The sequence below is a fragment of the Anabrus simplex genome, chromosome 8 (assembly GCF_040414725.1).
Source record: "Anabrus simplex isolate iqAnaSimp1 chromosome 8, ASM4041472v1, whole genome shotgun sequence".
NCBI lineage: Eukaryota > Metazoa > Arthropoda > Insecta > Orthoptera > Tettigoniidae > Anabrus > Anabrus simplex.
In genome coordinates, this window is record NC_090272.1 from 33,013,012 (window position 1) to 33,025,672 (window position 12,661).

General features: G+C 40.5%; 1 protein-coding gene across 3 annotated transcripts in view; it reads left to right on the top strand.

Annotated features, from left to right (window-relative positions):
• Nucleotides 1-12,661, top strand: part of jvl (javelin-like) — a 483,163-nt gene that overhangs the window by 336,524 nt on the left and 133,978 nt on the right. Inside the window, exon 1 of one of the 3 annotated variants that reach the window (XM_068228908.1) lies at nucleotides 8,515-8,613. The exons of the other annotated variants lie outside the window; for them this stretch is intronic. Coding sequence (XP_068085009.1) covers nucleotides 8,584-8,613 — 30 coding nt within the window. The 5' untranslated portion in view covers nucleotides 8,515-8,583. Of the gene's footprint in view, nucleotides 1-8,514; nucleotides 8,614-12,661 lie in introns of those variants that run through there. 3 annotated transcript variants of the gene reach the window in all.

A 12,661-nucleotide genomic window follows, 5' to 3' on the forward strand; every position in this document is an offset into this window, starting at 1 on the left:
CACCCCCAATAGAGGTGGGTTGCATGTACCATTTCAACCACATACCACCCCTCCTGCCATTCTTAAATTTCTGGCAGTACCGGGAATCGAACCCGGGCTCCGGAGGACGGCAGTTAACAACACTAACCGATACGCTACGGAGGCGGACGTGGTGGTAGTGATTATTCTTTTAAGAGGAAATACAACTGGGTAACCATCCTCTATCAACACTATTCAGAGGGGGAAAAATGGAAGGGATCAGACATTTCAAAAAATGAAGGTATCGGTCAAAGAAGGACGAAGGCCACGAAAGTCGTCAAAATGAGACTCCTTAGGCTCGAATGCTCTAATACCGTCGGAGTCGGAAAAGAACAGGAGTTGATCAAGAGAGGTCTGATGAAATGAAATGTCGTATGGCTTTTAGTGCCGGGATATCCTAGAACGGGTTCGGCTCGCCAGGTGCAGGTCTTTCTATTTGACTCCCGTAGGCGACCTGCGCGTCATGATGAGGATGAAATGATGATGAAGACAACACATACACCCAGCCCCCGTGCCATTTGAATTAACCAATTAAGGTTAAAATCCCCGACCCGGCCGCGAATCGAACCCGGGACCCTCTGAACCTAAGGCCAGTACGCTGACCGTTCAGCCAACGAGTCGGACAAGAGAGGTCTGATAGGATAGATGCAAGTGAGGAGCCTGACACAGGTGGAAGCAATGTTAGGACTCAGCTAAGAGTCCCGTGGTCGCCAGTCCACGCTCCCCTTTTGGTCCCATTTTAGTCGCCCTCTTTCGATAGGCAGGGGATACGATGGGTGTTATTCTACCGGCCCCACGCACAGGGGTATAACATTCATGTGGTCAAAGTCAAGGATGAGACCGAGACAGATCATTGAAAGTAACGAATTTGATCTAGCCCACATAGCGCATTGTAAACACTACATCTCGCCAGCAAAGACGAATATGTCGTAGATGGAAATTGTGCTTTGTATTTTATCATCCTGTACCTTCATGGTCCCTTTATATATAAGGCATGGGTCGCTCTTTTTTGGGTAAAACAAAAAAAAAATGTTTCTGCTGGAAACGTCCATACTCTTCAGCAGCTGAGTCAGTTCAGACCATGATTACAAACTCTCTCCGACTAGCATGCTCGAATACCCTCGAGGATAGCGAAATAAACTCGAGAATTAAGCTACAGTTATTCAGTATCAGTCAAGTGGAAATAATAAACTTTTAGACTGAATTGCGATGATGTTGCTTGTTATTTAAAGGGGCCTAACATGTAAGGTCATCAGCCCATTAGGCTGAATTAAGGTCACGTTGGGGTTGAGAACGATCAAATATTATCTCAACTATTTTTTATACGTCCTGATGTAAGACCTCCGCGCATTAACAGAGAACTATTCCTTGCTTAGGTCAAAACTACTTAGTATTCGGAGAACTGGACGTCTTAACAGAACTTACTTTTAAGTTAGGGATAACGTTCGCAGGTGAGCCAATGAAAATGGATTGTCTTTAGATGTATATATTCAGAAACACATTATTAGGCAAAGAAACAAATTTTGCTATTGCGGTTTTAAAATTAAAACGAGCCTATAGTCACTTTTTGGGTCATACTTCGTTATTTGAGTCATTTTAAGATCGCATTTGCTTGCATATTAGGATTATCTTTTGGCCGTAAAACATTCGAGCCCTGTAGTGTTCCTCTGCCTTAAGACGGAACGCTTTTAATGCGTGCACTGATGCCAGATCTTTCACACACACGAAGTTGTGCAAGGCAAGGTACATTACGTGACAAATCTCTTATAATGACGTGTTGTGGTGAAAAATCTCCGTTATATTTGTTTGTTGCATATAGTTGTACCTCATAACCTACAGATCGAACGACGGTACAGTTATTTAGGTATGATACGGCAAAGTTCAGAGCGCGATTTAAATGGACACATTATAATGAATTAAACTTTCAAAAATTGTATTTTATTTGTTATTTTAATAATAATAATAATAATAATAATAATAATAATAATAATATATCAAAACCTATTAAGATAAATACTGGGGTACGGCGAGGTGACGGTTTGTCACCCTTTTTATTCAACTGTGTTGTAGAGAAAATAGTAAGAATTTGGAATGTAAAGCTTAAAGAACATAACATTTTGCCCGTAACTTTGGGGAGGAAAAGCAAAAGCATTGAAATAAATTGCCTACCATTTGCGGACGATTTTGCTGTACTGTCAGAAAATCTAACAAATGCAACAACACAAATCAGTTTCTTAGAAGAAACAGCCAACAAGACAGGTTTCAGAATCTTCGTAGAATAAACACAATTTATTACAAACCTCCAGAACGCTCCAAAATTGTTGGCAGCAGATATTGGTCCAGTGGAAAGAGTAACGAAATTCAAATATATAGGAGAAATAATTCAAGAAAATTGTTTAGGCAAATCTGCAGTAGAAGGAAGGGTACACAGGATGGAAAGAGCATATGGTATCACAAATATTTTTTATAACAAAAAGTATATATCTAAAAATCTTTAAAAAAAAAAGCACTTCACTGCAGTGGTGAAACCGGAATGCCTATATGTAAGTGAACGCCTGGTACTAAACTACAGATTAGATAAACTTGAGGAACTAGAAAGAAGAATCATGAGAACAATATTAGACCCTGTGAAAACAACGGAAGTATGGAAATTAAGATCTAATGATGAAATATACAGGAACAACGAAAACATAACAGAAACCATAAGAAAAAAGGAGATTGCAATTGTTTGGACATATTTACAGAATGGATGATTCCAGATTAACAAACAAGGATTTTCAAGTACCTTTGGGACAAAAAGACACAACTATCTGGATTCAAGAAGTACATAAAGATTTAGAAAAAAATATAAGAGAAGAAAAAACTATGGACAGAGATTTTTAGAAAGGTTAGTAAGTATGGAAGGATTCCAAGGAAGTTGAACAAGAAACCTGGTGCGAAGTGGTCCGAAAGAAACAGCATAATGAAAGGATGAAATAATACTGGAAGTAACGGAAGAGAAAACAACAAAGTATGAAGAATTGAATTTAAATTCGCACGTGGTCCTTAGCAGGCCTCATCAGTAATAATAATAATAATAATAATAATAATAATAATAATAATAATAATGGGGATTTACCGGTTACCTCCATCGGGCGCGTCCCATTAGAATTGGGGAAGCTCGCTGGCTCTGCCGCCAGCAGAGTCAGAGGGTAGTAGGGAAATAAAATACCACCGTGAAAAAAAAAAAAAAAACTGGTCCCTTGCCAGGGTTACGTCGAAGACTGGTAAATGACCAGAAGCCAGAAAACATCTTGAGGCAACCTCTAGGGCTAACAACCCTAGTTGTAAAAGGATGGGGACCCGTCCAAAGCAAAGTAATGTCAAAAAGCATGATGGCACAACATTTCAAGAAACATACCCCAGGGGGTAAATCTTCGGATAAATCCCTCGTCGTGAATGCCACGGCGCACGAGTCTTGTTCGGATTCTGGGGGAGACTCGACATCATGCAAGAGACGAGTCGGAGCGTCTCGGTGTACACCGAAGAGTCAAAAACTCAGGCCAAAATCTAAAACCTTTCTAGCAACTTTCAACATAAATTCACTTACACAAACTGGCAAGCTGAACACCCTCACCAAAGCTCTTCACGAAAATCAGATATCCATAATGGCCTTACAGGAAACAAGGAACCCAGATGAAGAGATTTTTGAATCCGAAGGCTACCGATTTTTCAAGAGCAAAGCGCAAAGAGATATCCTCAATGGCGCTGTGATGCTTGGAACAGCGTTTGCTGTTAGAACCAATATCCTTAAATCGGTTGCAAATTTCGAACCTGTGAATGACAGATTGTCTATACCCACAATTAAATGCGCGAACAAAACCTACGCCCTAGTTAACGCACATGCTCCTACAAACGATAAGAACAAGTCTGATCCAGACAAAGTTGATAATTTCTGGGACCTACTGGATGAAAAATTAAACAAAATTCCCAAACACCATGTCAAGCTTCTTTTGGGTGACTTCAATGCCCAACTAGGTCGTGAACAGAAGTACAGGAAAGTTATAGGAAATTACCCTGCTCACAAAAGAACCAATCCCAACGGCAAAAGACTGGTGTCCATTTGCGAAAATCACAACCTGCAGGTCATGTCGACCCACTTTCGCCTCTACCCAGAAAGCAAATGACTTGGCGTTCTCCCGTCCAAGCTCTCGGAGAGTTCCAAATTGATCATGTTGCAATCTCCAGGAGAAACAGCCCTGAGATTATGAATGTCAAGGTAAAGAAAGGCATCAATGTGGCCTCAGATCATTATATGTCTCTTATCAAATTCAAATCAATTCCCGCAAACACAAGGAAGACAACCAAACAGATCACACGCTTCGACAATGATAAACTTCGGCAAAGGGTCGAGGAGTTCCAGGAGAAGGCTAGACCAAATGACTGTGACTTTAACAACGCCAAAAGTCTCCTTGTTGAGGCCGCCAAAGACGTTGCAGAAATCAAGAGAAGCAAAAAGCATGCCTGGTGGAATAATACCTGCGAATCAGTCCGCCAAGAAAGACTCAATACGTGGAAACAGTACTACTCTACGAAATCAGAAAATGATTGGGAAACCTACAAAATCCAACGTGCCCAAGCAGCTAGGGTGTTCAGAACTGAGAAACGTAAATACGAAAAATCTCTCATTGAAAAGATAGAACAAAACTTTAGAAAGAATGAAAGCAGAGAGTACTACAGAGCCTTCAAACGCAAACTCACTGGCTATAAACCAGCATCTCTATGCTTTGAGCGAAAGGACGGCACACTGGCGACGTCAAATGAAGAAAATTGCAGCATTCTGGCAGATTACTTCAAGAATTTACTTAATTGCTCTAAACCGCAAAGCGCCATTGAGACCAAGGAACCCTTACTCAGGTACCTAGATTCCAGACCACCCGACAAAGATGAAATCAAGCGCCACATTGCCCGTCTCAAAAATAACAAAGCGCCGGGGGAAGACTCAGTAGTAGCAGAACTATGGAAATATGCCCCAGAGGAATCACTTGATATCTTGCAAAAGCAAATAGAAGAAATTTGGAACAAGGAGACCCTACCCGAAGATTGGAAAATAGCTTTGATCCATCCATTACACAAAAAAGGCAGCATGAAGAACATCAACAACTACAGAGGAATATCTTTGCTACCCGTGACTTACAAAATTCTATCACTTGCCATCCTGGAGCGTTTGGAAGCACAAGTCGAACATCAAATAGGTGAATACCAAGGAGGGTTCAGAAAAGGTCGTTCAACAGCTGAACAGATTCAGAATCTCAAAACGATCATCAGATATTGTACACTAAGGTCCAAGCAGTATGTGTCTGTCTTTGTGGACTTTAAGAAAGCGTACGATTCCATTGACCGGGAAGTCCTGCTAAACATCTTAAATGAATTTGGAGTTGATTTGAAACTGCTGGCGTTAATTAGAGCCACCCTGACCGATACAAAATCCAAGGTGAAGTTCCACGGATGTCTCTCGCATTCCTTTGACATCAAAACAGGAGTCCGACAAGGTGATGGGCTATCCCCGATACTCTTCAACTGTGTTCTTGAAACGATCATCAGAACCTGGTGGGTGAGATTACAGGAAACCAACTACAGTCCATTGAGAATAGGAACCAAATCTAAGGGGATCGCAATAGACTGCTTAGCATTTGCCGATGATATTGCTGTTCTCTCAAACGACATAGAAACCGCTAGAGCTCAAGTTGAAATTTTAAAGGAAATTGCCGAACAAACTGGTTTGCAGATATCGTTTGAGAAAACAGAAGTAATGACTAACATCAAAGAGGCTCCACCAAAACTCCATACAAAATACGGGGACATCACCCGAGTAGACAAATTCAAATACCTGGGTGAGATCATCATGAAAAATGGACTGGACAAAGAAGCACTTCAGGAGCGAGTACGCAAACTGGAAATAGCCTACCAAACATCCCGCACAATCTACAACAAAAAATGCCTTTCCTAAAACACCAAGATACGTCACTATGAAACAGTTCTGAAGCCAGTAGTTCTATATGCAGCCGAAACCCTGTCTCTAAATGCCAACAAAGGACTCCTTGAAGAACTGGAGAAAAGAGAACGCAAAATTGTGAGAGGAATCTTGGGATCAAAGTACAGAAATGGAATCCATCAAAAGAGATCCAACAAGGAAGTCTACGGCAAAATAGAGAAAATTACCGACACAATCAGAAAAAGACGGGCACGATTTTATGGTCATCTGAAAAGAATGGACGGAAGAAAATTAACTAAAGAAATCTTTCACTTTTTTGATTCAAACCCCAAAACCACAATTCCCTGGTTTAGAAATACCGAAGAAGACCTGCAAATGCTACATATCTCAACTGAAGACGCCCTCAATAGAGATCTCTTCTGCAAGAAAATATTGACGAACGGGCTAAACCGAGACGAGCAACCGAAGAGAAGACACGGTGCCCCTTGGACAGAGGAGCGTAAGCAGGCCCACTCACAAAGAATGAGGGAAATTTGGGCTCTAAAGAAGGCCAAGTTCAGTGTCAAATGAAACAAGACTTAACGTGGTCCTTGATGGCCGCTGCGAATTATATAATAATAATAATAATAATAATAATAATAATAATAATAATAATAATAATAATAATATAATACACGAATATAATTGTATTCGAAAAATAATGGTTAAAATATATTGCATACCTGTAGACCAGCCCACTGTCTTCGGGGAGTGGTTATTGTTTCCATATATTCCCTGGATGGTCCACTTTCAAATAAATCTGAATTAATTGGCGATGATCGACATACGGAGGTGCGATAACTTTTAATAACAAAATACGTTACTCGCTACCTAATTTTACTCACCTGATTCTGAGAAATGCCGATGACTCGGAAAATATCTGGTTTTACTCTGGCGCGGGAAAATCGAACAGGCTGAGAGGCGGTATTCGCGTCCCATCAGAGGCAGTGGAGTTTTTGTGTCGGAGAGCTGTTGAGCTGTTCTCAACAAATGGCCCTTTTCAGGGATTTTATTTTGAATTAATTTAGTGAGAGGGTGATATTGAATTTGGAAAAGGCCGAAAAAATAATTCCGATTTGCTATAAAAACAGGTCGTAAGTGACCCAAGGGACGCGATGTTTGTAACGAGTGTTCCGCTTCTTGGTTCCTACGACCCGTTTTAAGAGTATGATGCCAGGGTAGGTTGAATGGCTTAGGGGAATTCTAGATTTGGTCCTCTTAATTATCTTACTCATCTGAAATCCAGTAATCGGAGTGCGAAGTTCGATTTGTATCTTCTATTAATCTCAGTATTGGTGGTGTAGTCATCACCCTGAGTGCGTCATTTTGAGAAACTTGTAATTTTCTAAGCGGAGTTTTAGCGATATAGCCTGATACATGCTAACACTTAACACTTGTTCGTATATATTTATTTCCTAGCAGAAGTCTGAAAGCTTTCATCCGTGCCGTGGCATGCTGTAAGGCTTGTTCTTGTGTTACCATCCGAGAATTTTGAAGTAGTATTTAAAACAATAACTTTCTTCTTATATAAAACTTATTGTCCAGGGAAAGAGAGTATTTTGTATTAATAATAATGTTTATCGATTTTGATCATTTTTTTAATCTGTCGCATGATGCGTGAATTTGCGAAAACATAGATTCGCGCCAAAATAACTTATTCGTGAAAAGTAGGCCTTGTATTAATTATATATCTCTTTACACTTGACGCCATCAGAAAGAGCGGAAAATGCTTTGTAAGATCACGCAGTCATTTTATTAATCTAACAGTTTGTATTATCGGGAAAATGGCAACATCCCGGGGGTAAAAAAAAGGACAGAGCTAATTGCAGGAGATAAGAGTGCGTCTAACATCTAACTCTTGTAAGGCAGAGAGTCATAAACGATGGACCTTAAGACGTGTCTTCATATGGAAGGTTTTTTTTGTTGTTGTTGTTTTGGGAGTATTTCTTTGCCGGCCCCACGGTTGTAGGGGTAGCGTGCCTGCCTCTTACCCGGAGGCCCCGGGCTCGATTCCCGGCCAGGTCAGGGATTTTTACCTGGATCTTGAGGGCTGGTTCGAGGTCCACTCAGCCTACGTGATCACAATTTAGGACCTATCTGATGGTAAGATGGCGGCCCCAGTCTAGAAAGCCAAGAATAACGGCCGAGAAGATTCGACACCTCATAAATCTGCAGGTGTTCGAGCTGAGCAGCGGTCGCTTGGTAGGCCCTGTTGCGCCATGGGTTTTGGTTTGGTTTTGGGGAGTATTTCTTCTGTTTGCGCGCGACTGTATCCCTGAAGCCTGAAAGTTGTCTGTCAGTAGCGTTGCAGGTGGAAAGTGACGTATCTCATCTACGTAGATTTCATCACGTATGTGGGAGTTTCCTGGGTATTACAGCAAGCTCTGATGGAGCTGGGATAGGATGGAAAGTTGTTTGGTGGGAGATCCCGCCGCTTGAGTCACCGGGCTGCGAGACTGCTACAATCAGTCCGAGCCGAGACATGTAACTAGACGGATGTATTGTGAGTCGCGCAGTGGATATATCGTCATGTGAGAACTCCGAACGAAGTGATGGTGTTCCTTGTTCCTGAAGTATACTGTGTATGTGCTCTTGTTATGGTGATTAGTGTTAACAGTGTTCAAGATCTGTGTTGTCCGTAGTCTGAAAAGAGTAGAGCTGAGTTCCATGTTTGTGCTACATCAAACGCCGTTGGCATTTTTCAGCTCCCAGTCACATCCTTCAACATTTCGGGTGATGTATGAGGGATCCATAGTGAAATATAATTTAGTGGTTTGTCACCATTGTGTATGTTTTATGGTCAGGTTCCAATATCTAATTAATTACGGTACAATATTTTTTATCAAAATCACGTGCGCTCTGACTTCTGGAAATATGCCTGCACTTATGCCGTAAAAACGTACGACGCGAAAGAAATTCAATACCGGTATTGTCCAAGATTTCCTTCCAACTTCATTTAATCACAACATATATCTAAGTGAAGAAAATCCAAAATAACCAACAAACAAAATCACTCCGTATTCTCAGCACAAAATCATGTTTTGCTCAAATTTGACTCAATGATGAAATATAATCAGACTTTAAGATATAATGGTATGTTGGGGATATTATATAATGTTATAATAACATAAGTTGATGCGTTACAGTCTTCATAGGAATTAGGGTGAAACCTATCACTGTCAGAAGTGTATTTAATTCCAGGGCCTCCAGAGTCAAGGAGATGTTGACGTCTTAACTGTGCAGTGATATTGTTGTTATTATTATGTTTTATGGCTGAGGGGCATGTGACAATTTGCGTCACGAATTTAGGGACACAGAATCTGTGATGCGATGTTACTTGGCAACCGTGATGGATGGCCATGATTCGGAGACATATAGAAGGCTCTTTGATAAAAGAGGCCGCCTCTCATCACACTCAAGAGAACTGATTATTCGTGGTAGTTTTTAATAGGCCCTGAATCAGTCCCCCCCCCCCCCAAATTTCGACACACTGAATCCTACACTCTAAATTCCGTACAGTTGCGCTCGAAAACGATTCCTTAGATGTAAATACATTTAATCGTTATCAACTTGAATTTCATTTGTTGAAAGACATATTTATGATCGTTTTTTATAGCGAAAATTTGCACCATTTTCTATTTCTTGGGCTTTTTCTAGTTACCTAGAATCAGCACTAATGTGAATTGAGCCTTGTTTTAGGACTAGATGCCCTTCATGACGCCAACCCTATGTGGAGTGATACAGTATTGTAACTAGGGCCCAGATGTTTGTAACATGTCATTTTTTTCCCTTTATGTTATTTCCATGGAAAATACAACTTAATTATGATTTTATCTACGGTGAGTAAAATTATGCAATTTTCACGGTTCATACAGTCATTTTTGGCCTTTTGACGTTTTTTGTCATTTTTCTGTAAATTTTCATATTAAGGTCATATTTCCCCGTGAATTTTCGTATTTTGCCATATTTTTAATTTTTAATATTTTTTTAAAATTCTATTTTCGCATACCTGCTTGCACTCGTCTCGAAGACGGATCTTTCACACCTCTTAATTGTTGTTTGTAATTTCATAGTTTAGGGGATGCCTGGCCGAGGCGGTAAAGGCGTGCTCGGTTCGCCCGGAAGGACGTGGGTTCGAATTCCCTTCAGGAAATCGTAAAATTTAAGAAACAAGATTTCCACTTCCGTAGGTGCACTCAGCCTACACTCAAAAATGAGTACCAGGTTAATTCCTGGGGGCAAAGGCGGCTGGGGGTAGAGTGGTTAGCTCTACCCCATCATGTGCCGAGGTTAACAATGGTGGAAGCCTTTAACTTCCACTCCTCCAAGGGCCTTCATGACCTGTACGGAGGTGACTTTGCTAATTTCTTAGTTTAGAGCTGTATAGACATTCTCCGATGTTGAGCGGCCTTTTCCCCGTTACAAGTCGTTGTTGCGTAAAAATAGAAGTTCGTTACTATTTGAAAACTTCAAAATATATGTAATTTGCTATTGTAATTCTGTCTGATAGCGCATCAAAATGTCACATTTATTTCATTCTGTGCAGAGTCGAAAGTTACCTCTGGATTGAGTAATTAAATAAATTCAAAATACCGTGTAATAATATCTTAATTTATTATTACTGAATGTGCTAGATTTAAAAAGTATATTTTCAATATATTGTTAATATAGCTGCAAAATTTTGAAGATTTCGAAAATGTTACCAAACAATTTTGAAGTCATATTTTAATACATTTTTAGGTCATAAATGCCTACAATTTTCTAACATTTTGAGGTCATATACATCCGGGCCATGATTTACACTATTGTGTATTTCTGAGGTCGTTAGTTGTAACACATTTTAAGTGAGGATCTGTGTTAAGACTGTCACAAACACCCAGTCCCCGAGCTATGAGAATTAGTCAGAGGAGGTTAAAATCCCCTGCCTGCCCGGTAATCGAACCCGCGACCCTCTGAACCGAAATTCAATTTTCACATGTTCTGGTATTCTAAACTCCGAGCGAGTTGGCCATGCGGCTGGGGTCGCGTACCTGTGAGCTTGCTTTCAGGAGGTGGTGAGTTCGCTTTCAGGAGGTGGTGAGTTCAAATCCCCTTGTCGGCAGCTCGAAAGATGGTTTTCCGTGGTTTCCTATTTTCATACGTACCACATGCTACGGCTGTACCTTAATTAAGACCACAACCCTTTGCCATCCTTGCTTCGTCGAAAACCTTTGATATATTAGTGCGATGTTAAACCACTAGAAAAACCCCTCTTTTTAATGATAGCTCGCTGTACAACAATATTTTTCTGCCCGCGCGGTAACATCGTATTGAGAATTCACCGTATTACTAACTATGATTCTAACAGAATACGCATAGTAAGAGTTCAATGTTGCCCGTATGCAATTCAATCTATTTGTTGCTACCCATATCACTTTCGGCTCGGAAATTACGTTTCTATCTCGCATTTCAGCACCTCGGCGTCTCCGAAAACCATTTAAATACTTAAAGAGACGTAAATTATTATGATTATTATTACTATTATAAATAAACTTGTAGCGGTTCCACTGCCTCCAATTTCGTTTATTTTGTCAGTTTTTGAGTTAGTTATCCGTTTTAGATCAACCGAAGACCGTATCACTGTTTCTTAGCTTTCATGTCTGTCTGTTCCACCATCACGGGGAAACGGCTTTATAGTGTCGACCAAATTTCATATTCAGAGTCTACTCATCCAGGAACGTTACAAAGACTAGGGCTTTATAGGAAGACCAAACGAGTCATTTGATATTTCCTCATAAACTATTGATTTTCTGTAAAATGGTAGACTATATGTGAAACGTCCCTTCGTTTTTTTTTGGTCATGTACATAATTTCGCTTACTCTTCAAATGACTGGTTTTATGATCTGCAGCGAGTGACGAATCGCCAGCGAATCAACAGGTTGCCATGGCACGTATCTGTTTATCAGCAGGGAAGTATCGTAATGCCATTTTCGTCATTCCTGTGAACTCGTTTTCAAATAAAAGGACATAATTACAAAGTATTGAACAGGTGTTTTCTGAGTAAGAATCGTCTCTTAAAATGATTTTTGCAAAGGGAAACTCTTAACCCCGCAGTTCCACGAAGTGTTACCAAGAGAATGAATACATCAGGAACTGTCAAGTTTACCTAGAAGTACTTAGAAGTATGACGTCAGGAGCTTGTGCTCTGGTAGTGAAGGGAAAAGCCCGTGTTTGAAAGAGGACCAGGTGTGAGTCTTCAGGGACCTAACCTAGCGACGAGAAAGATAGATGGTACGAAACGTATTTAGTTCCTGAATTTCACCGACGAGATCGTCATCCGTGGTCGAACACACATCACTTTCATTTCTGTATTTCGTGACTACGTATCTGTGAAGCAGTCCAAGTCTCTCTTGATGTTCCGGTTTCTTGAATTAGGCAAGATAATTTAAACTTGTTAACTGAATTGCGGTACTTACAGTTGTGGCGGAAGTTCGGAACTGAACATCAGAAAGCACGTACGTCACGTACAGCGACACGTAATTGCCCGGCTGTTGACCGTGATTATTAGGGCTGGAATTCAATGTAAATGCATATTTGTTTTTTCATTAGCCACAGTTAAAACTTCGTCATATTACGAATTAGGTATAACT